Here is a 23174-nt window from a genome sequence, read left to right on the forward strand (position 1 = left end):
TGGCATCACTAATTTTGACATTGCCAAACGTATTTTTGTCGCCTCTAAAGCAAAGCGGTGTTGCTAGTATAAAAAAAAAAGAAAATTCCGCCACAAAATAAAATTAATAATTTATCTTGCACGCGTAATCAAAAATTAATAAATTTAACAAAAAACAAACATTAAAACTCCAACGAAACTATACATTCTAAATTTTGTATCAAATTTTCATTACATTATGCTGAATTTTGATAAAATTTTCCCTCCATTGAATTAGTACCAAAAAAAAAAAACAACAAAAAATAGTATAGCGTTTCTTATATCCCGTTCCTTGAACTTGTTGTCACTTCAGCAAAAATATGGATCAAATGCTAAGTCCCGGGTTTTCGATACCCAGTATCGGAACTCCACTCCATCAGCCCGAGGCTGATCAACAAATTGTTCCGAATCCAGTTTACCATCCCATTGGTCAAATGGGCAGCTCTCCAATGGGTGGCAATGGACAAAATAACATGAACAATTATGGCAACGAACTGAGTTCGATGGGAATGCCCTCGTTAATGTCCGCACCACAGAAACAAATGCAATCCTATCAGCCAAGCTATTCAACTCCCCAGAGCCTTATGCAGCCACAAACACCTGTAAGTTTGAATAATTTTGTTAAGACATGAATTTGTAATGACATCTTTTTACAGCAAAGTCTTATGTCACCAATGGTCCCGATGAGTGAACGTGTCGAGAATATAAGCAACATCCACCAGACAATGGGTCCAGCGACTCCCATGACCCCAATGACGCCCGGTTCAGCTGATCCTGGCATTGTTCCACAATTACAGTAAGAAAGTCAAATGGTTATTCCAATACCTTAAATTATTTACATAAATCATTCTTCTAGTGATTCTTAAGTTACAACTAAATGATTTGCCAATTTTTTCTGTTTTGCGTTTTTCTATAGCAACTTTGTGCCTGATAGGAACTACTTCGCCTACACGAATATTTTTGTTACCTACCAAATATCTTTGGTGTCAATAAACAAAAGATTAATAAACTTAGAGATGATTTCTAATCGCTCTACACCGTATTTCGTTCCGAAAGTCAATTCTAGTCGAAGGTGCATTGTTATTAAGCGCCACTGTCACGGTTGCCGTTTTAGTAGAATCCTACCAAATTTTGTAGGTTCTTTTGGCTTTGGTAGGTTGGTATTGGAAGGTTTAAACTCGATTTGGTAGGTTTTTTTAAGTCACCTTAAAATACTTACTATTTTAAAGTTTTTAGAATGACTATTAAACGCTTTATTCTCAAGTCAGTCAATTACATTTATTTAATTTCTTTCTTATAGATTACAAAATCTGTTTCTAAAAGTTGCAATTTCAATGCATTAGTAAGAAAAAATAATATAGCTTCAAAACTTCAATTATAAGTTCATCCAAATAACGTCAGAAATTGACCAAAATTTTCCATCTAACTGATGAGCCTTGTGGTACTCATTTTAAAGGAGAGGTCACTACAACTTTTAATTTTATTCAATCACTCCGCTTTAAAAAAAAAACAGCTTACTGCATTATTTAAATCAGCTACATCAACGACTTTAAACATAAATTGCTGTGGCCTATTGAACTTCTCGAAGGACTATTTAAGCTTAAAAAAAATGTGTAGCCCATTTAGCCTTATGCTGACTTTTAACCAGTCGATTTTAACCGCTCGATATGTCGCACGGCTTAACTGGTAGACCAGAATGTGTGTCTGTGGCTTGTGTCTTGTGTCGCTGTCAAAGTTAAAAAGTATGAAATTAGTATATTGGTGCCAGAATACGTAGCTGTGGCTGTGGCAAGGAAATTCGCTGTGGTACAAGTCGAGTCGACTTTTACTTCAAGCTACAAGCGCAATGACTTTTGACGTTTCTAATGTGGTTGGTCAGTTAATATTATTTTTTTTTCAAGGCAATTGACATTTTAGTGCGCCACATAATTCTGTTCATCTTTTCTACATTTTGAGCGATTTTATTTGACATCTTGTATCACGGCGTTTTTCTTTGCCACAAGCGAATTTCCATTCTGTTCAGCCAGTTATGCTGACTTTTAATCAGTCGATTTTAACCGCTCGATATATATGCTAGCCAAGTCTGGTCTCCTTATCACCAAGTCCACATTAAGAGAATTGAAATAATACAACTTAGATTTCTACGTTTTGGCTTAAAAGGGCTTGAGTGAGTTGATAATTTCAACTTGCCCCCGTATATAGAACGGTTGCGACTCATTTACTTACAATCTTTAGAAAAACGTCGCAAAGTTGCCGATGGCATTTTCATACATCAAATTTTATCTGATGTATTTGAAAGATTCACCCTGCTAATTAGGAGTGAGATAATTTAATTTAATTCTTCAAATTTAAGAAATAAAAGATTTTCTTTTTTTTTGTTTTTCCAGGAACATTGTCTCCACCGTCAATCTGAACTGCAAGTTGGATTTGAAGAAAATCGCCTTGCATGCGCGTAATGCTGAATACAATCCGAAACGTTTTGCCGCTGTTATCATGCGGATACGTGAGCCCCGCACAACTGCGCTTATCTTCTCATCGGGAAAAATGGTGTGCACGGGGGCAAAAAGCGAAGACGATTCTAGATTAGCTGCTCGCAAATACGCGCGAATTATTCAAAAATTAGGTTTTACGGTAAAGAAATTAAAAAAAAATTCCTCCTCAAAACTTTTATTTACCTTGTCTTCCACTTGTTTTTTTTTCAGGCAAAATTCTTAGATTTTAAAATACAAAACATGGTCGGAAGTTGCGATGTTAAATTTCCTATTCGTCTTGAGGGCTTGGTCCTAACTCACGGCACTTTCAGCTCCTATGAACCAGAATTATTTCCTGGTCTCATTTATCGTATGGTGAAGCCGAGAATTGTATTGCTTATTTTTGTGTCGGGCAAAGTTGTTCTAACTGGAGCCAAAGTAAGACAAGAGATCTACGAAGCATTCGAGAAGATCTTTCCGATTCTAAAGAGTTTCAAGAAACAATCGTAGCGGATTCACCACCAACACAGGTCTAGTTTTAGCTTTAAGTCTTTTTACTTAATTATAATGTTTCATTGAATGTAACGAAATTAAAAAAAAAACGAATTACAAAAAAAAAAACAAACATTTCCTGAAGTCAAAAATCTTACAAAGAATGGTATGAATGAAGACCATTGGCGGTTTGCATAAAATGCTACACAGGATGTACTGTATCCCTCAGTTTTGTCAAATTTCTAAAGTATTTATGCTCTCAAAATCGCCCTCAAATCCAAAGTAAAATAATTATGTTTGCTTTATTATTAACTTATCGTTTCGGCCTTTTCATAGAATATGAATGTGGTTACAAACTAGTTAGAAACTCACTGCTGCATTAAAAAAAATTAAAATACTGAATAAAAAGACGACTAGATCTTCTGTGAAGTTACATGTGTGAAACTGTGCGTCCAAGCATTACAATTGTTTTGAAAAGAAAACCGACATCATGGAAGAACTCAATGTTAGTTGAGTGTCAACGATATCTTTGACCTCCATTGCACCGGAAGAGGTAAGTCATTTCTTATAACTATTTTGTTTCAAGAAAGATTTTCTCTTCATAGAAAATCTTTCCGATAACTTTTTTATTGCCCTAGATATCTTAAAATGAGGTAAGTGGGTTTGGTTTTATATATGTATATCATAAACATGATAATGACTGAAGATATCTCGTGCAGTAAAAAAGATATCGGAAAGATTTAAACAGATCTTGAAAGAAGAAAAACAGTTCTTATAGAAACCGTTACTAAATATATTAAAACAATTTTCCTTATATAAAAGAATAAGGTCCGAAGTAGTAAAAAAAAACGTTTATTTTGCAGAAAACCGAAAACTTTGGTTTCGGCAATAAAACAAAGTTTAATTTTGTAAACCAGTGTAATCGGCTGGTGCAGCATTTGTGTTTCAAATCGAATGAAAACATCACAAAATATCTATTTGAAAATTTTTCCAGATTAATTTTCCTGATCGCCATAACCGGCCCTTTACGCATTTATTATTTAACTTTTTTAGAGTTTGACTTATGTCGTTTTCGATTGGACGTCCAGAAGCGTCCGGAAGCATTTGGAAGTCTTCTGAAACCGTTTTATTGAATTAAAAATGACAGCAAGGACGCTTCTCAGAAGAGAAATTCTCTTCTCGATTCAAAATCAGAATCAAATCCAGATGAATATTTAAAAGTCAAAATAATCACTCAATCACTAATTTTTTTGGTTTTTCATTCAAAATGTTATTTTTTTCTGTAATTAAACAAATAAACGCATTATATACTTACTTAAAATATTCTGCAAACCAACTGTCCCATTTATTAGCTGAATATTACCGTTTTTGAAAATTAATTTGCAATATTTCATTTGAAGGAAAAAAAATTAATTTATATTTGACATTCAAAATTTCACAGAATAACTAACACAAACACAAAAAACAGAATTGAGTGGAAGTGATTCAAACTGTTTTATTGGATTTCAGAATGAGTGAATCCTTGAGTGATTCCAATCGAAAACGACATTAGTCTGTTGTTTTTTTATTTTTATTTTACGGAGATTTTATCTTTAATAAACAAAAGAAAAAATTCTACCTTTTTTTCAACAATATGATGTAAACTTAGGAAAGTAAAAAAAAAAAAACTCAAAAATATAGATGCAAAACTTGGAGAAAACCGTTAGATGGACAAGAAAACAATTTTTTAAATTAAATTTTCGCAAAAATACAATCATTGTTATATCTTATTCCTAGGAAAAGAAATTTTTTTTATTTATGCTCTGAAAAACCCTGTTTTGTTGAATTAAAATTGTAATATTTTGCGATCTAACTGCAATTTTGGAAACTTTTATACATTTTTAAAAACTACAATAACAGGGCAACTTTTTAAAATAATAAACCATTCTCACACCGTACAAATTTTTTTTGCGGTGTTGCTATCAAACAAAAGTTAGAAATTGATTTTTTATAAAACTTGAAACTGTTAGTTAATTTGCAGCGAAATGGCTCATGGAATAAAAAATATTTTGATTAATTAATTGCTCCTAGTTATTTGGCAATGTTTTTGTAAAAGAATTTTAAAAAACAAAAATCAATAATGGGCGCAGGAAGAAAAATACTGTTGCAAAGTAGGGATTTTTCGAAATTTCACAAGAATTGCATTAAATCGAAAACCGTAAGGATTTAGGATGCACAAGTTACCAAATTCTGAGAGCCCTTAAGTAACCCTATCAGCATATTTCTTTTGATCCATTACTTTTGGGACACCCTATATAAGACATCCTCCAAGAGAGATAGGCTTTCTGATCTAGCACTTATTTCTATAGGTAGAAAAACACTTCTTCTAAATTCTAATCACTAAAAGTGGGGTTGACTTTTACGAAAGAGTTCTTGCAGGTCTTTATAAAAGAAAAGGGTAGAATTTTGCACATGGAAATTTATTAAAATAAAAATATATATATATATGTCTTTGGCAATTGGTTTGAATTGCTTAAACTCATGGCTTGAAACGCAGAAATACATTACACGAAATTATATCAAGTATCTATACATTTGGAATTGACTTTTTTGGTGACTAATTTTTTTTTTTTTTTGACTTACCATTTTAAATTATTTACGCCCTGCCACTGATAGGAAGTGAGGGTATGTCATGTTAAATTTATTTTGAAGATTCTAAGGGGTTACCCTTGGAAAGTTCCCTCGAAATTTATTGATATTTTCAATACATTTTCAGATAAATTTAGCTATTATTTCATACCTTTAATATTTGTTGTTCCCTGCAAATTCCGAGGGAGATTCACGATCGCAAAAAAGATTCCGATGGTAACAATATTCCCGTGGATATTCACGATGGGGCACATAAATAAAAAGAAACATTTCTCTTTTACTCATACAATAAATTAATACTTGTAAAATTTTGCTTAAATCACATCTGAAGGCGACAATAATTGAAATCCTCGAAAACAGAAGAATAAACAATTTATTGTAGAGTGTAATTTTTTCTTTTTATTTATGTATAATAAATATCTTTGGCGCCGGCTACAAAGGGGTTAAGTCAGAAAAGGTAATTTTGAAAAAAATGAAATTTAAGTTTCAATTTTTCTTTGTAAATCTGGATATTTTTATATTGAAAAAGTAATGATGCAGAAACATTATCTATAAGATCTTCTTTAATGTCCATATGCTGTTGACCAGAAAATGAACGTTGTTAAAAAAAATTATGTTGACTTAACCCTCTACTGCATACGAAGCCAAATATGCTTTTATCTGTTTGTATGCACTTTTCTCTTCTCTGTCACAAAAAATGGTAAAGATTAAATACAATCCTCTTCTTTGTGTTTCTGAGAGCCCATAGAGATAGTTTCTTCTTGTGTCCGACACAAAAAAAAGGTGCATTTTATGATCACAGGTGATTCGATCAGTCGTGTGCAATGAAATCGAAAGTGTAGAATATATTCATACTTTAAGTGTTAATTACTGCGTTCGTTTGGAAAGTAAAGTGGAATAAAAAAATTTATTTTTGATCGATTGTCTAATAGAGTTTGCTATGAACCAATTTTTATTTAAAAAAAAAAAATGATTGGCCTGGTCTTGGGAGGGCAAAAAGTATGGAAGCCATATTTGGCTTATGAATTAAGGGATTGTAAATCTACACAATTTGTTAAATTTTTTTGTTGGAAAATTTTGTTTCTTTACATTATTATTTTGCTTGGAAGCTATGTTTTACTTCAGAAATGGAGCCCCTTTACTTTTAAAGACATTTTTCTCATGTTAACCCCATTTCCAGCGGCGTAACCACAAACATTTTAGAGGGAGGGGGCTCATTTTATTACTTTTTAGTTTTTGTAAGATCTGGGAGTGGGTGAAAATGTTGGAGCAAGACTTACTTCGACAGTAGAAAGAAAAAATATATACATATAACGGACAAAAACAAATTGCTTTTCTCGGTTCCATGTCTTAAAATGAGCCAAATTTGAAATAATTCTTAACCTTTTGTAATGCAATGTATTTATTTTACTTTATTTTGTTTTTAAATGATAAATATTTATCTTTTGATATTTTTAATTGTATTCTTTTCATAATTTGAATAAATAAAATTATTAAAATTTCTTACCCCTTAATGCATACGAAGCCAAATTTGGCTTATAAACAAATTTTTTAAACAAATTAATTTAAACAAATTTTTTTTAATGAAAACCGTTTAGAAACAACCCAACGAACCCATGTAAAGCATTTTTTAATTTTTTCGTCCGCTAATTTTAATTCATGCAGTAGAGGGTTAACACCTTAGAGCCAATTAATCGTCAAAAATAAAGTTGATTCAAAGGAGTTAAGTCAAAAAAAATCTTTGTTTACATTGATAACAAAGTTTAATTTATAAAGGAAAGTTGGAAATATCAATAATAAATAATACTGTAGAAAAATGGTTTTCTTTTTCTGTCTTCCTCTTGACTAAACCCCTTAGGATCAATTTTTGTATTTAAAAATTATGAAATTAATGGGAATACAAAGGAGTTATGTCAACTTACGCTCTTAGTATCACACAATTTTAAAATTTTTTGACTTAACCCCTTTGTACCGAATCATTTCTAACGGAAGGGGATACGTTAGAGCTATGGCGATATGATCAAACGAAAGAAAAAAAAATCTGGGGTTGAATTACGGCATACGCTCGTTAACGTATGGCTGCTATGTGTCCCTATCTTTGTCTACTAATTAAATAGAGACACAAATAGTAAAAACGATAACGAATGATCGTAATCGTATGCTGTAATTCGACCCCTGTTTGAAGTCCAATAAAAATCCGAAAATCGATTTTTTTTACCCCCTTTGTACCCGGCAGCAAAGATATACATCTTCATAGTTTTATAGAATTTGAAGAATCATTTTTTCATTTTTATTATTCTTCTTGGTTTTATTTTAATGCCTCCAATGAAAATAAAATCAGTTCGACACGACTTAAATAATAATACAATAGAAACGCCCATAAAATTCAAATTTTATGTTCAACACATACATAAATGTATTTAATATATTTTTTTAATTTTTGGAATCATTAAAAGTAACTAAATTGCCAGCAAATATGTATTTATAAAATATTTATTTATCTAAATTATTAAGTCCCGTCTTTTCCACTGTGTCGAGTAAACTTTGTAATTTTTGATCAAAAAGTTCACATCTAATAGGCATTTCGAGTGAGTAGAAAGGATTTTTCAGAACAAAATCTGAATAAAGCTCGTATATTTTCCGAAGTAGAATATCCATTCCGGATAGACCAGTTTCAGATACCATAATGAACTTTACTCCTGAAAGATAAAAAAACAAATTTGAATTAATCTGAGAAAGTATTTGTAATTTTAAGTTTGATTTACCAACCTGTTAAAGTTTGAAAACAATGCAATGTAAAGGTATCAGCTTCTAGTACTTCAATACCCGAACTTTTAAGTTCTGGACTAAGCTGACTGGCAATGGCAAACAATGGATAGAACATACTTGCCAAGAAAATTTTTTCATTCGTGGTCATTTTGGGACGTGTGAATTTCAAATTGAGTGGATAGTTCTCTTTCGTTTCGATTACTGTTTTCACATCGCGACCATCTTCAAGAGTGCCTCCGTTTGCTGTGATTCCATTGATTCCCACAAGAACATGACCCACTTAAAGAGCAAAGGTTTTGGATGAATTTCAATCCTTTGTAAATGAATAAATAAGATTACCATTAATTCCATCTTTTTGATTAAAAACAACAGTGACTTTCTTTGGGTCATAATCGAGAACTAGTTCCAGAGGATAACTGAAAGTTCTTTCGTTTTCAATACGTGGGACATTGTTGTCCAAGTTAAATATGAGACCACCAGATTTGCTTACTATATAAACTCCAAAAATAATCATTTTGGTTTTTTTATAAATAATGTAAAAATTGTGGTGAAAATATAGAAAATAAATAAATTTTAGAGATTATTGCAATTTATACAAAACTTTTTTGTTTTTGCATTTGTTGACATTTTTGTGACAGATGATGATGACATTTATCGAGAAAACAGATGTGATGTCAAGGAGCACTGCCAGCTCCAATTTTTTTTTTAAATATTTTAATCCCAGACCACAAATTGGTAAGTTATGCTGGATTTACATATTCATGCCTATTACCGAAGACGCAGATGCACTGCGGCGGGAGTGAGAGTCACTTTCACAAGATTTCGTATTACCGAAGCCGCCGGTGCGGAAGTGATAGAAAGACATTTGGCTATGTAAGTGTCAACAATGACATATGTCGGTAAGCAGTTTAGTGTGTTTTCGTGGATGGATAATACAGTTCATCCCGGGGAGTTCACAGATTGAAATTTGATTCGGTTGCGGATCGAGTAGATTCCCGGGGACTGAGTCACTGCGTCTTCTATAATAGGCATGATTACGTTTGCATTTCCAGATCTGCATTGAAAGGAGACACATTTAAGAACCACAGATGTTGGATAGTGCCTGGCTACACAGTGATTTTTCAATCGATTGAAAAATGACATTCGGTGGCTACACACTGTTGTGCCCAATCACGTTCCACTTTTCTAGGAACAAACGTCAAAAAGAGAAAAAAATTACCAATGGAACTGTACTGCCCTCAAAAAATTCAGTTCCCTTCGTGAGCATCTTCTCCCTTCACTCCTCATCCTTCTTGCCTACAAACTTACTGCTTAGGCGATTGAAAAATCACCGTGTATCCAGGCACATAGGGTGAGTAGATGAAAATGCAGAGATCTTCACAAATGCAGATTATAGGAAGATTATTGCGAAGGCGAACATGTTCGTCTTCATCAATGCCTCTCCTTCATGCGTATCACTTGATCCATAAAGATCATTAATTAACACGTATTATTTCAAAAACTACATGAGATCTTGCTTTTCATCAGGATCACGTATCGTGATCTTGCTTTTCATCAGGATCATGATCTTGATGAAAAGCAAGATCTCATATATGTATTTGTTGTAACGTGTTAATTAATGATCTATATGGATCAAGTGGGATAATACAAAATAGCAGAATTGTTTTGAATAAATACGAATTTCCTTTCTGTTTACTGGATTCAATAGATAAACAGCTTTTCACTAGTTTTGTTGTCGATCGTCGTTGAGAGATGTCGCGACGAACGATGACAAAAAAAAAACACCATCGACCGAGTTTTTGTGTGAAAAACGGTGAGAGGCCAGGGTTTTTTTGTGATACTCCAATTAGAACGTGTTTTAAGGAAAGACCACACCGGAGTGGTATGCGGTACAGGTACGGAACGGGATTCAATCTGACACATCAAATTTCAGATGTTGAAATTTGTATGAAAAAAATGCCAAACTGACACATCAACGTTCAGATGTGGAATACAATTACCCGTACCACTGTCGCATATGTACCCTTCGGTGTGGCCAAGCCTTTCCTATTCGTTGATGTTCAGGGGCTAAATTATTTTACCCAGCATCTTATGGGGAAAACGCTGCCACCGTAGTTTTTCATTAAAAAAACGTCATCGTTTTTCTGCTGTTTTACAAAGATGCTGTGCAAAGCATTTTTTGTAATTGATTGTCATTGGTCTAGCAAAGCTTGTTTCCTTAGAATCCAGTATTTTCTGCCAAGTACTTCTGAATACATTCAAATACATTGTTTCAAGATGGAAATGAGTTGAATTTAAATAATTAGGGGTATTCACGATCCGATGCAACTGGTCTAGTATCATTGCAAAAGTGTAAAATCTTACAACACTACAACAACAAAATATATGGATTGAAATTTTACAATGGTCTTGCACTTTTGCTATACCCTTAGTGCCAGTTGTACAAAGATGGATCAGCCGTGGTTCAGGAATTTAATACTACGTTTCCACCTACCCTAAATCCGAGATTTAGCGAAGTAGATTTTGCATAAATCTCGAGTTTTATTCTAAATCTCGGATTGAAAGTAGGTGGAAATTTTAGATTTATGGTAGCTGAACCCAAATCTGAGATTTAGCGAAGTAGATTTAAAATAAATCTCGAGATTTATTCTAAATCTACTTAGCTAAATCTCGGATTTAGCGTAGGTGGAAACATAGTATAACTCGCCGATTTCGGCGGATTAGTTGCGGGTCAACTTCGGTTCAAGTATGGATGTGGCTATTTAAACATATATGAACCTTCAACGAGTGATGAACCTCAGCTTTACTACCGATTTCAGAAAGTAAAAGTCGCTGATCCACGGATTAAATATTTGTACAACTGGCCCTTTACCCTATTGCAAAATAAAAATACAATGGAGTAAAATTATTTTTGACAGATGGCAGCTCACCGTCGCGTCGCCCATGATAAACAGTTTGTCTTTTTTATTCTGTGTATAATGGTTGTCGCTACTCATGTCCCGTAATTTAAGCTGCGTTCCTTTGGAAATATTTATTTACTTTTTAGTACTTAAAGCTGCTTTGAACTACCTTTTTAGTAGTTTTAAGTACTAAAAAGTAGATAAATATTTCCAAAGGAACGCAGCTTTCTTTTCTTTTGATGTAAAATAATTAGTGAAAATTAATTAACCCGAACAAAACAAAGAATTAAATTATTAAAAAATGGAAAAAAGAAGAAGCAACGGCGGAGGAAAAAAAACATCATTCATGCTTCAATATTTACTATAGATAAGAAGGCGTTCACGATCTATAGTAAAAAAATAAAATTTTACATTTTTACTAGGCCTGTTGCACCAGATCGTGAATACCCCTATTGTTTTTATCAAAAGCTGGTGGAACCCAAAGAAACAAGCCTGATATTATTTAACTGAGAAAAAGAATATGCTGTTCTTCAAATTTCCCATGAGATAGATAGGTAGGTATCCAGAAATTTATGGACACCTTTGATTTTGTATACTTTTCAACTTTCAGCTGTGATTTAACATGGGATTACAACAACACAAAGGTATCCCAGATGCATTAAAATAGGTACAAGAGCGCACCCATTTGGAAAATAGAAATAAATATAAAAATTACTTTGCTGAATGTTACCATTTCATTAAATCAACAAATTTTCTTCTCACTGAAAAAAATCTTCTACATTCTTCTGTCATGCGTAAATTATCGAAATTGACAGTTCATGGCTGATGGAAACCTTTTTCCATTCGACGTAAACAAATTAATCCAAATATTTGCCTAAAAATATCCTTAAATTAAAAAAATTCCACTAAAAATACTTCCTCAAACTACAATAATCAATTTGCTATATAAATACATCTTCCAATTGCATGTAAAATCCATCAAAACCAACCAACGAAATCATTGTATGGGGGTGGCAAGATATCGTCACTTCATTCAAGTGCTTACCAATGGATGTCTGGGTAAAAGCTGAGCCAGAAGCCCATCATATGATCGGGTTAAACAACGGTATGCAATATGCTCCATTTGAACATTTCACACATTATCCTCCAACAATGCCGCCAAATGCATTGGAGCCGCCTGTTGTTTTTCAATATCCTCCGAATGGTTATAATCATCATCATCATAATCATCATCACCACCATCAGCAACATTCACAACAACATCAGCAACCTCTTCCTCCGCAACCACGTTCACAACAGCAATATTATCATCAACCTGCTCCAATCCCAGATGAAACAATAATTCATCATCAACAAAATAGCACCTTTGATCAACAAAACACAACTTATGAAGAATTAGTAGATCCAAATCAAAAGTACGAATATCACGAACCCGATGAGAATTTCATTTCAATCGATGATGCCAAAGTTCGATCGTTTTTGGTTGATTTGGTTCAAAAAGAAACGAACAAAAAGAAAGAAGAACAAGAACTCGAGGCTCAACGGAAATTGGAAATCAAACAAGAAGAGAAAACTAAACCACTTCAACAAACTAGCGATGTTTTGAATGAAAGCGATGAGAGTACAATTCATGAAGCTGATTACGATGAAGAGGGTGATATGGTTCTCTTAGATTCGGATGTCGATTATATCGATGAGAATGAAGAAGGTATAGAGTTGAATTGGATTGATTTGGAACAAAAGGCACAGAAACAATCGATTGAGTGTTTTTTATGTGGAAAGAGTGTTGCTTCCAGTTATAATCTTCGTAGACACATGATGATACACACGGGTAAGTAAAAATATTTTTTTTTTTTTAATTTATGGTGATTTTTTTCTATTTTATACAAAATGATGAGTGAGTGGCATCAAAAAACGATTGGTATTTTAGGATTTAACTATATTTTTATTGAACAGTAATTATATATATATACAATTTGCTTAAAGCTAGTTATCTAAAAAAAATTTACATTGATTATATTAGTATTATGTTGGCACAAAAGGGGCCTAACGTTTTTACATTGTTTTTTTTTTTTTAAGCTAAATTTACAGTTAATTGTCATTGTGTTTGTTTTAAATATTAATTCTGTTGGCAGCTTCTTAACTCAGGTTGTTCAGGTCCGGTTGTCATTGTGAAGGTTGGATTAGGGAGAGGTGAGGCTTTCAGCCACGATAGTGAGCTGACCCAGGATCAGCGTAGAAGGGAATGTTCTCTTCGTCGTTGGTTGATATCAAATCCTCATACAAAAGTTCCTTAGCTTCTAAGTACCCATGGTTAGGATGTCTTGGCTGGTTCATGATTCTTCCTATTATTGAGTTAGGGTGGTTGGTCAGGTTCTGTAGGCATCTTCTGCTTGATTGGATAAGATATTTGTCGAGTTTTATAATTTTGGCTTCTTCATACAGCCTCTTGTTACTGACGTGTTTCCTGCGTATCCTGTCGTAGTGCATGCCTGTACAGATCCTTAAGATCTTCCTCTCCAGTATTGCTAACTTGGTATTTTAGGAAAGGTCTTTAAATTACATGCATACCTATGAAATGCAAAGTCTTGTAGTCCTAAGTCGGGGCATTTGAAAACTAAACTGTTATGGGTAACTATGCAGTTTCTTAAGTTAAATGGGTGCCAACCAGAGATCCAAATGAGTATGTTCGAACCTGTTCGAACAATTTCAATTTTTTTAAAATGATCGTTCGTGCTCGATCGTTTTCTTTCTATACTCGTAAATCATCTTACTCATAAAAAAAAATACTCACAAACGAAACCATACAAATTGTTTGAACTCTTGAGTATACTCGATCCTCAATACCCACGGACAAAATTACTCGTAAACAGATCGACTGTTCATAAACACTACTAGTACAGGAAAGTTAGTAAAAAAACAGGCATATTGTGGAACGAAATACAGGACGGCTGAATTTTTCAAATCTGAAAGAAAGGTATTAGAAAAGCTAAAGTCCTGGTTTTCGGGATGGCACCCCTCTGGCGGAATCCGCCATTTTGAAAAACGCGAATTTCTCTATATCTCCAAAACTATTGGTCCTAGAGAAATGGTTATCAGAGCAAATTTCTTGGAAATTTAATTATCTTTTTCTTTGTGATACATTGTTTTTCTAAGCGGGCAATAGTTTTGAGGTTATGTTGTTTTTATTTTTTTTTCGGCTTTTTTTTAAGTTTTTATCATTCCCGGTAATAGTAACATAATTTCTTAAACAGTAAAAGTTATAGACCATCAAATTTCCAATAATTTGGTATATTTTTTAAAGTCATGCGATGTATGAGTCAAAAGTTATTGATCTGAAAACTATAGTTTTAGTACGGAAAAGTTAGTAATAAAAACAAGCATTTTGTGGAACGAAATATAGGAAGGCTGATTTTTTCAAATCTGAAAGAAGGGTATTAGAAAAGCTTAAGTCCTGGTTTTCGGGACGCCAACCCCCTGGCGAAATCCGTCATTTTGAAAAACGCGAATTAGTCTATGTAAACTTAACTATAGGCTTGACCGAATAAGTTACTTAACCAAAGTTATATGTAAAAAATATCTTTTCTTGTGCATTCACTGTTGTTCAGCGAGAACAACACTTTTGAGGTTATGTCGTTTTATTTTTTCGGTTTTTTTTAATTTTTCTCAGTCACTATGATAGTTACATAATTTTTTAGCATCATAAAAGTTGGATGTTTGGCTTAAAACAAAATATGTATAACACAATATTGTAAGTTTTACCATTATTTTTTGTTTTTTTTTTTAATATTAAATTAATATTTAGAGGAAATTGCCCGACCCACCCTAATAATGGGAAACACACTCCCACTCATATCATATTTCTCTTGTTTTTACATAACGTACACGATAAAGCCTTCTTTTCTAACCTTATGTAAAAACATATTAATATATTGTTTGAAGATATTGAGAGAGATTACTCTTTAAAGTTCGGTATCTTTGGTTTGAAAAGTCATATAATCTTCAAAAGTATACCAAATTAATGGAAAGTTGATGCTCTACAAATATTGTGATGATAAAAAATTATGTAACTATCATAGTGACTGAGAAAAATTAAAAAAACCGAAAAAATAAAACGATATAACCTCAAAAGTTTTGTCCTCGCTGAAAAACAGTGAATGCACAAGAAAAGTTAATTCTTTTACCTACAACTTTGGTTAAGTAATTTATTCGGTCATTCCAATAGTTAAGTAGACATAGACCAATTCGCGTTTTTGAAAATGGCGGATTTCGCCATTGGGTTGGCGTCCCGAAAACCAGGACTTAAGCTTTTCTAATACCCCTCTTTCAGATTTGAAAAAATCAGCCGTCCTGTATTTCGTTCCACGAAAAAGTCTATCTTTCCTGTACTATACGCTTTACTCAAAATGATCGAAGTGATCGAAAAATGATGAACAGTTTGAACAATGAAAACAACCACTTCCAATTTCTACGCCCTATAGGTACCTGTTGCATATTTTTTTTTTATTTAGGTTTTGAGGGTTGGTTGTTTGCGGTACAACTGCAATTTAAGCAGGTTATTTAATTTTACAATTGTGGTTTTAGAAAGGGTTTATCAGTGACTGCGTAAATAAAAAAGTAATTAGTCGGTAGGTAACAATACAAATGTGGTGGTGGGGAATTTCTTTATTTATTTATTTGAAATTTATTTGGCTAATGGCCATTAAGGTCTAAAAGTAAATTACAAAATTTTTATAAAGTTACATTCAAATTTTTATCAGTAATTTAAGTAAATAAAAAGCATTTAACATTAAATATTTGATTTTGCATAAATGATTACTTGATTTTTAAACTGATCTAAATTGTTTATATTTCTTATATTCAGTGGAAGATTATTATATGCTTGTAGTCCCATATAGATTATACTGGATTGTGCTCTTGTTGTTCTCGTTCGAATGATGTTGAATTCTTCAATGTTTCGCAAACTATATTATATATTTCTATTTGTAAGTATTATTGATTTGAGATATTCAGGACACATATTGTGTTTTATTTTGAAAACAAACACCATTGCCATCATGAAAAGTCTTTGATTTATATTTAACCAATTTAATGATTGTAGCATTGCAGTTGAAGAGGAATAACGATCACATTTTAATATAACACGCATGGCTTTGTTTTGAAGTTTTTGAATTCTCATTTTTTGTGTTATGTTACATGTAAAGAGGAGACTTGCACAGTATTCAAAATGAGGTTTTACAGTCACATTAAAAACTTTTATTGCACTATCTTTTGATATATTTCTTCGGGTTCTTCTAAGAACTCCTAATTTTTGAGATACTTTATTGCATATTAAGTCTATATGTTCATTAAAAGAAAAGCACAACACCAAGATATTTGATAGATGATACTTCTTCTAAGCTTTGATTATTGATTTGAATTTGCGAATTTAATTGGGACAGGGAGACAGGTTTATTGAGTATCATAAATTTTGTTTTTGAAGTATTAACCGGAATGGCCGGTTAATTTGTGCAGGTAGGTGTGTAATAGAAACATATCCTTAAAAAAAATATGCAATAATGCGATTTGGGATGATTGTTTCGAAAACAAATTATTTTTTCGGGTAGGTAAACTGTAAATTATTTGATGATTGCGAATTCAAACTTAAAGATAAATCCAATTTAATTTTTTTTTTCATATATATACATATAGAAGTGTCATAATTTTTAACTTAATTTAATTTATTAAAATTTTGTATCTAACATGTTTTATTTAATTTTTTTTTTCTGTATTTTATTTAATTTTATTCTAATATGTTTTTCTTCATTTCATTATCTTGTCAAATCAATTAATTTAAATAAAACAAATGTAACTTGCTTTTGTGTACCAAACTGATTCTCTTTGATTGATCATGAACATTTTGTTCACGATCATTTTACTATTTTACTCGAACAGAAAAATGATCGTTTGAACTCGTTTGAAATGGAAGATTACTTACGAGTCATCATACTCTTAAACAGGAAAGCTCGAACATATTTAAGTTGTGTTGATTCTGTTTGTTCGAGATCGTTTTTTTTTTCGAGTAAGTACTCGATGTTCGTAAACAATACTCGACTCGTTTGGTTCTTTGGTGCCAACCACATAGTTGCACTTAAAAACTCATACTTCGAATATAATATCGGGACACAGAAAACCATGCCATAAATCAGTATTTCTGGCATCATAACCTAAGAAGTATGTCAAGTTTTGAGTCTTTGATTGGTAACTTATACAAAAAATTATTTCAATTTAGGCAATTGAAAGTAAATTAAGAAAAATCTTGCTACCTCAATTTACCCATCTAAACGAGTTTCTGTTCAGAAAATGAATCTAGTTCTGCTTATGCGATCCAGTCGTGCATATTATTTAAAGATTATAACACGATTTGAATAACAATATATATAGAATCAATATAAAATCTTTATGCTCCATTATTATCTTTAGCTGATTAGTGTTTATATTCAAAATCAATGGGACTGAGTTTCCTCGAGTAAGATAGTAAAGAAAATTTATTTATATTTAGATCTAAAGTATTATAAAATTCAAATAGTATTTGAAGGACTGTTTTCGTCAATTTTTTGTGATAAAATAGTTAAAATCTATTTTTTTAAAACCAATGGTACTTTAAAGTAAGACAATCGAAGAATATTAAATTTTCACGAAGAAATATTTAAAAAAATTAGCAGTGGCAGCAATTATTTGGACGTATCTCGGAAAATGTAGAATTGCGGATCATCCAAATTTGAAAATTATATAAAAGTTTCCCCATAGACCACTGGGGAAAGGTAAATACGCGATTTTAGTGGAAAAAAACCGTCATATTTGTTACTGTTAAATAAATATTAAAAAAGCTCTCCAGCTTTAATTATGTAGGTATATAGTATTCAAAAATAAAAATAATCATACTTTCGTCAATTTAGCTACAATCGACAATATTCTTGTTGGAACAATCCTGTTGGAACAATCCTGTCTTTTCAAACCAATTTTATGATTAAGTAGCTGGAGAATATCCTTTTATAGTATCTGTTTGTTTTAAAAAAATGTTTACTTTTTCATATTTTTTTTTTCAGGCGAACGTCCCTTCGGCTGTGACATGTGTTACAAACGTTTCCGCGAATTCAGTGACCTGAAAAAACATCGTCGAATACATTCTACCCAATTGAACTTCAAATGTATGGTATGTCGTGTCAATGAACCCTCAATATACGACCCAACCAAATGTGTTGCATGCGACAAAAGTGCTTCAAATGATTCAGCCACAGATATGGCCGATCTACTCCTCGATAGTGTACCAAATCTAGTATCGCCTTCCACTGCTGGCGGCAAGAAAGAATTCCAATGTCCAATGTGTAGTCGTATCTTTGGCACGCGACACAATCTTAAACGTCATTTTATGATTCACACTGGCGAAAAGCCCTTCAGCTGCACGATCTGCCAAAAACCATTCCGTGAAGTGTCGACTCTGAAAAAGCACATGCACACCCATAATCGGGTAAAAGTGTACAAGTGCAGTTCGTGTCGTGAGAAATTCACCGACTACGATTCATTTTTGGAGCACAAGGACACCCATCCAAAGAGAAATTCACCAGCTAAAAGAATGAGATGCTTAAAGGGACACGAAATGCAAATTAAACGACGACGTAGTGACACCGAATCGGCCATTGCCGATGACGATGAAGAATTCGAATGTCCCGAATGTGGAGAAAAGTCAGCCTCAATTGAACTCTATGCCGATCATATCAAACAACATGAATCGTCGGTGGAGTTTCAGTGTTATATATGTAAGCAAATGTTTGAGTCTAGAGATTTGTTGGTTTCTCACTTTACTATTCATGATGTAGATGATGAATCAAGTGCAGATGCATAATTTATTTTTTTTTTCTGAAAAAAAAAAAAAAACTAAAGAAAACTTTCATATTTTTGGCACATTCCATTTTTACAAAACAAATTATACTTAAAATCGATCTTTTTTTTTGTGATTTAAATCGAGCAATGGTACTTATTCAAAAAAGAAAGCAAAAACACAAATTTTAAACATTCCAAAAAAACAAAAATTAAATTTATATGTTTTGGAAAATTATTAAGCTAAGTGAAAAAAAAAAAACATTAAACAAAATTGGTATATTTGGTATTATACGATTAGAAATTTAATCAGAATTATTTAAATTAATGTTGTATCTTTGAAAGAAAAATGCTTTTGTTTTGTAGTTGTTATTATTTTAAATAGTTAATTGTATGAATGTACAATGCCGATCATCATCACTAAAATCTAGTATGTGGAAAACATTTCCAACGAGTATACGGATCAAGTTAGTACTATAAGGCAATGTGATTTGAATTTTATGTAACTTCATGTAACTTCATGTTTTTTATTATATTTGTTGGACATTTTTAGAATTTTATCATTTATAATGTTGTAAAGCTGTCAAGGTTTGAAATTCCAAAACTATTCCAAATTTGTTTTTGTTTGGATATGATGATTCTGATAGGAAAACATTTCACTATACATCGTTTTATCCTCATTGAGTTTCATAGTAAATCAATCACAATACCGAAGAGATTTACATGCAGGAAAGGGTTTGGGTAAGCGACTGAAGACCACTGGCTTTGTAAAAGAAGATCAAAAATAAAAAGAAAGTGTCAAAATATACGAAAATATTTTGCTTGCTGTTGATCATGGAACTGTTACAAATTATCAGGTCCGAACTATGTTGAAATGTGAATTTCAAGCTAGCAAAACAATAGAACAGATTACTTGAAATTTGAGAGTCGCTAGTCGTAGCGTTGGAGTTGGAATGGCGGACGGGCTTACGGTGACTACTACCATGAACTTGTTTTCGCACAAGGTGCTCCCATGGTCGACAATTCGAGTCAGAGTAGGATGTTACTAATAATTACCCCTCAACGTAGGATTGTTCCCTCACTTCCAACAAATGACGGTAGAGGATGAATTCTTCTTTTAGAATCAACGGTAACGTTACCAGTTCCACTTAGGCCGAACTATTTAGTGAACAGCTTATATGGGCTATTCCAACGTATTAAGAGCGCAGGTCTATTAGTAACGGCCTGGCCCTCCAGGTTGGGGGCTCCTGCCGCTGAGTAACTGCCCTACGTGGGAGTAACTTTGCTAGTTATGAACCACCTTTAACGCTCGGATATAAAAAGAAAAGCTGTTGGTCCAGACGAAATATCCTTTAACCTCTTGAGAAAGATGGAAGATATCGGGTGTAAGCGATTCTCATCTTCAATCGCACAAAATCCCAATAAGTAGGAAAGTTATCTATACGAAACTACTATAGCTTCCGTTCGATTAAGCTTCTGTTAATATTACCATTACCATGAAGAGTATCACCCCGTTGCGCAATGAGTTGGTCAATGGTCTACTTCGCCAGACGATTGCGTTCATATTCCATCCGCGACCACCTAAGAAAATTTTTTCAGGCCCGCCAAGAGTATCATTGTCAAGAAAAAATGCATCTCTGATTAGCCGTTCGGACATGGCGGTATATCGTAGCTCCCTTACATTTCTGCAAAATAATTAAAGGCACACAAGAATGGTTGAGAGTTGTAAGTCACTAGGCCTTGCACTTTCATGGGGTGTCGTGATTAGGTGACCATCCCGAGAAGAAATACACGAGTGTCTGATGATCACTGACTAAGAGTTGTGGTTGAGTTGGTTGTAAATTGCCACATTCTGAGTAGGTCCTTATCCGAAATTGAGCATAAAACAATCTAGATCACTAACTTGTCAGTTAGATGTGTTATTTAAACCTGAAGAATATAATTTAGTAGAAACCACTTAAGGGCAGGTCCCTTTCCATCATAATTCTGATCTTCCGAAACCAAAATAAAAATAAATAAACTCATATCACGATAAATACAAATCACATTACTTTAAGAAATTACAATTAATTACCTACATAATTGTAAATTTAATCATTCCTTAAAACAATTTTTTCTTAGTTAAATTATAAATTATTTCTACACAAGTCCTTGGGGGACAAATGGATTTTATCAAAAAACTTAATTTTGTAATTGGTTTATGTATTTGTTTATGTTTTTTTTTTATCAATTTATGTGAATGAATCACATTGTTTTAATGTTTAAAATTATATTTTATATTTATTATTGTTAATTATGTACATTTCCTTTCACAATAACAAATTAAAAGATTATTTCTTGCTTTTCTCTTGCACTTGAAACATTAAATTTTTATCACGGTTTAATTAAAATAAAAAAAAAGTAAATAAATGTCTTAGATTTAAATACAAAGAACTCATATTATAATTATTATTAATTATTTTATTGCAAATGGTCAAATGGCTAAAAAATCATAATTATTGTAAACAAAAAAAAATGTTATATTTGTAATTTGTAAGAAAAAATTTTAGAAAAATCATAAATAGTGTAAACTTGGTTTACAGAAAGCGTAAATATATTTATTAATAATAATTCCAAAATAATTTGATTTGGTTTTTATTTTTTTATTAATAATAAATAGGTCCAGAATTTATGCATTTTTAAATTTATGCATTTTACGCCAAAATCAATTTATGAAGTTATTCAAGACCTCAAGCTGGATTTGAAAAGTGAGTACCTACATTATATTTATTTCTGTTACAAAAATTAAAATTTATATAATTTTGTTATAAACGGTCGTTTTTCCTTTTCTTTTAAAAATATGTTTTAAATTACGGTTGTTATAAGAAGCCTTAACAAGAAGTAAGCCTTTTCGCGTATAAAAAATCTCCGGAATTTATTTCTCATTTTGGGAATTTTGTTGTCGTGGATCATTTTTGAACGTAGAAAAACCTCCCTTCCGAAAATTAAAAAAATTATAAAAAAAATATAAATTAAAAAACATATAAATAGAATTTTAAATACATTTGTTTTTTTATCGCTAGAGTAGTTGATTTGTTCAAAAGGGTACATATCAGGATGGGTAGAAAAAAATCGATTGCTAGACACCTCTAGAACATACTCACCAAATATGAGCTCTTTATATTAATGGGAAGGTCCTCCACTTCGCAGTTTTCCATTTTTACATCAATCTTCTACTAAAATCATTTTTTTATAAATCGACTTTTTAGCAAATTTCTTCACATATTCTTCTACACTTTTTCTTGTACACTTTTTTCGTTTATCTAATCGTTTAAACGATATTTGAGGTCAAAAAATTTAGAAAATTTTTAAAAATTTGTTCTCAATTTTGTAATAAATTGAAAAATTATCATAATCAAACGGACAAGACATATTCTTGTGGGAAACAGATTGCTCCACAAAAAAGGTCTTATTAACTTTTTTTGTTTAATCTAACCATTTGAAAGATATTTGAAGTCAAAGTTAAAAAAAAAATTATAAAAACATTTTTTACTTTTCAAAATTTTCTAATTCACTAAAAAATCATTATTATCAAATTAACAAGATGTATTCTTGTTTGGGCCTAAACTTTCTACAAAAAAGTCCTATCTAATTGATTGCTTTAACCGTTTAGAAGCATTTCCGTGGGGTTGCCGACTTCTTGTCCGTACTTTTGAGGTGGCACCCAACATTTTTAAGATAGAAGAGAACGTCAGCAAAAGTTTGTACTCTCTTGCTCAGAAAAAGGCTTTTGTTTGGCATTTCAAAAATTTTTCTCTTTGATCATACTGCAAAGATATATAACATATGTAAATGAACTTATGCTGAATTCACAAACGCATCACAATTTTTTTTATGGAAAGAAAACACTACCTTACCTATAAAGCATCACGTATGCACCAGAAATATTTTTGATGCAAATTTTTGAGGTGGTGATGAACTCAGCCTTATTTTTCATTTGACACCTATTTGAACCCTTACCCTAACCTTATGAGCTTAGTAACTCGACGGCCGTTTC

General features: G+C 32.2%; 3 protein-coding genes across 3 annotated transcripts; 2 read left to right on the forward strand and 1 right to left on the reverse strand.

The window, feature by feature from the left end:
• Positions 1 to 22: 22 nt before the first annotated feature.
• On the forward strand, positions 23 to 3124 carry LOC129906367 (TATA-box-binding protein). Its single transcript, XM_055982110.1, has 4 exons — positions 23 to 620; positions 675 to 814; positions 2406 to 2649; positions 2721 to 3124. The coding sequence occupies exons 1-4, from the start codon at positions 339 to 341 to the stop codon at positions 2997 to 2999; spliced, it is 945 nt and encodes a 314-aa protein (XP_055838085.1). The 5' UTR covers positions 23 to 338; the 3' UTR covers positions 3000 to 3124.
• Positions 3125 to 8084: 4960 nt separating this feature from the next.
• LOC129921551 (trafficking protein particle complex subunit 4) lies at positions 8085 to 9021 on the reverse strand. Its single transcript, XM_056003437.1, has 3 exons — positions 8718 to 9021; positions 8379 to 8657; positions 8085 to 8308 (listed from the first exon to the last, which is right to left on the reverse strand). The coding sequence occupies exons 1-3, from the start codon at positions 8890 to 8892 to the stop codon at positions 8103 to 8105; spliced, it is 660 nt and encodes a 219-aa protein (XP_055859412.1). The 5' UTR covers positions 8893 to 9021; the 3' UTR covers positions 8085 to 8102.
• Positions 9022 to 12077: 3056 nt separating this feature from the next.
• On the forward strand, positions 12078 to 21570 carry LOC129921559 (zinc finger protein 155). Its single transcript, XM_056003445.1, has 2 exons — positions 12078 to 13109; positions 18367 to 21570. Exons 1-2 carry the CDS (start codon positions 12326 to 12328, stop codon positions 19161 to 19163), a joined length of 1581 nt encoding a protein of 526 aa, XP_055859420.1. The 5' UTR covers positions 12078 to 12325; the 3' UTR covers positions 19164 to 21570.
• Positions 21571 to 23174: the final 1604 nt, after the last annotated feature.

This window comes from Episyrphus balteatus, chromosome 1 (assembly GCF_945859705.1).
Source record: "Episyrphus balteatus chromosome 1, idEpiBalt1.1, whole genome shotgun sequence".
Taxonomy (NCBI): domain Eukaryota; kingdom Metazoa; phylum Arthropoda; class Insecta; order Diptera; family Syrphidae; genus Episyrphus; species Episyrphus balteatus.